This window comes from Scyliorhinus torazame, chromosome 21, assembly GCF_047496885.1.
Source record: "Scyliorhinus torazame isolate Kashiwa2021f chromosome 21, sScyTor2.1, whole genome shotgun sequence".
NCBI lineage: Eukaryota > Metazoa > Chordata > Chondrichthyes > Carcharhiniformes > Scyliorhinidae > Scyliorhinus > Scyliorhinus torazame.
The window spans coordinates 127,860,543-127,862,292 of record NC_092727.1 but is presented as its reverse complement, the minus strand read 5'-3'; the positions used below and the strand labels follow the sequence as shown (position 1 = coordinate 127,862,292).

The 1,750-nt window shown below is 51.0% G+C and overlaps 1 protein-coding gene across 1 annotated transcript; it reads right to left on the bottom strand.

Moving 5' to 3' along the window:
• Positions 1-791: 791 nt before the first annotated feature.
• Positions 792-1,173, bottom strand: LOC140398078 (large ribosomal subunit protein eL43-like). The gene has a single exon (XM_072486286.1). It carries the CDS (start codon positions 1,171-1,173, stop codon positions 868-870), a length of 306 nt encoding a protein of 101 aa, XP_072342387.1. The 3' UTR covers positions 792-867.
• Between the last annotated feature and the right edge of the window lie 577 nt (positions 1,174-1,750).

Here is a 1,750-nt window from a genome sequence, read left to right as displayed (position 1 = left end):
ACTTTCCAAAATGGTACTGTTGACATGTCTTCCTCCTTCCTTAATCCCACCCATTGTGGTTAACAGGGCTCTCAACCATGTCCGACTCATCTCCCGCACCTCTGCTCTCAACCCTTCCCCTCCCTTCCAGAACCAAGTTAGGGTCCCCCCCCCCTTGTCCTCACCTTTCACCCCAGCAGCCTCCACTTTTAAAGAATCATCCTCCACTAGTTCCACCAACTCTAACATGATGCCCCCACCAAGCACATCTTCTCACTCTCCCTGTCATCATTCCACAGGGACCATTCCCTACAGGATATCCTGGTCCACTCTTTCATCAATCCGAACACTTCACCCTATTCACATGGCACTTCCCATGTAATCACAGAAGGTGTAACACCTGTCCCATCACCTCCTCTCTACTCACCGGCCAAGCGCCTAACCACTCTTTTCACTGAGGCAGTGCTTCATGTGCACCTCCTCCAATCTGGTCTATTGAATTTGCTGCTCCTAATGCGGTCTACTCGACATTGGAGGGACTAAATGCAGACTGGCGAAACCTTTGCAGAACATCATCAGTCCGTCCACAAGCAGGGCCCAGACCTTCCTGTCGCTGCCATGCCACGTCACCCTCCTGCTCCCACGTCCACATGTCCGTCCTTGGCCTGCTGCAATGTTCCAGTGAAGCCCAGCGTAAACTGACGGAACAGCACCTCATCTTCCGCTTAGGCATGTTACAACCATCCGGACTTAACAATGGGTTCAACAACGTCAGACTGTGAAGTCTCTCCTCCACCTTCATCCCATTTTTTTTTTTGCCTTTAACATTTTATTAACAAGTTTGCTGATACATAAACCTCTGGAAGGTGTTGATTCCATGACCAGTGCTCACTGATCCTTCAGCTCCAGCAGACGGCGAATTGCAGACTTCACGGTGACGGCCGAGGTGGTGTTGTAGGCCCAGGCTCCACCAGCCACTGTCTTCATGCAAGATCCACAATGCCAGATCCCGACTGCTCTGCGCTTCACCTTTGTCTTGCCGCAGAAGGAGCAGGTGTATTTGGCGTGCTGACTAATCTCGATCTTCTTCACCATTTTGTGGAGGGTGGTTCCGTACCGGGTGCCGTATTTCCCCACGATCCCCACCTTCTTGGTGCGTTTGGCCAACTTGGAGCCGGAGCCGAGAGGCCCCATTTTGATTTCTATCAATTGATTTTCATTTCTTCCATCAATCCATTTTCCCCCCAACATTGTCTCCCCTATTCCCACCCCATCCCACTAGGGCCATCTGTTCCCTGTTCCAAGTTGTCCTTTTTAAAAAATTCATTTTTATGGGATGTGGGCTTCGCTGGCTATGCCAGCATTTGTTTTGTTTTTTTAAATTTGTTTTTATTGGGGTATCTGCCCTTTACCAGTGAAATCGATCCACCACCCATACCGCCCCCCACCTCCGCGCCCCCCCCCCCCCCCTCCTCTGGTTTGCTGCTGCTGACCTCCAATTAACGTTCCGTGAGAAAGTCAAGGAACGGTTGCCACCGCCTGGAGAACCCCTGCAAGGACCCTCTTAAGGCAAACTTTATCCTTTCCAAACTTAGAAACCCAGCCATGTCACTGACCCAAGTCTCCATACTTGGGGGTTTCGTGTCCCTCCACATTAACAAGAGTCGCCTCCGGGTATGCCAGCATTTATTGCCCATCCCTAATTGCCCTTCAGAATCTGGTGGTGAGTTGCCTTTTTGAACTGCTGCAGCCCATGTGGTGTAGGTACACC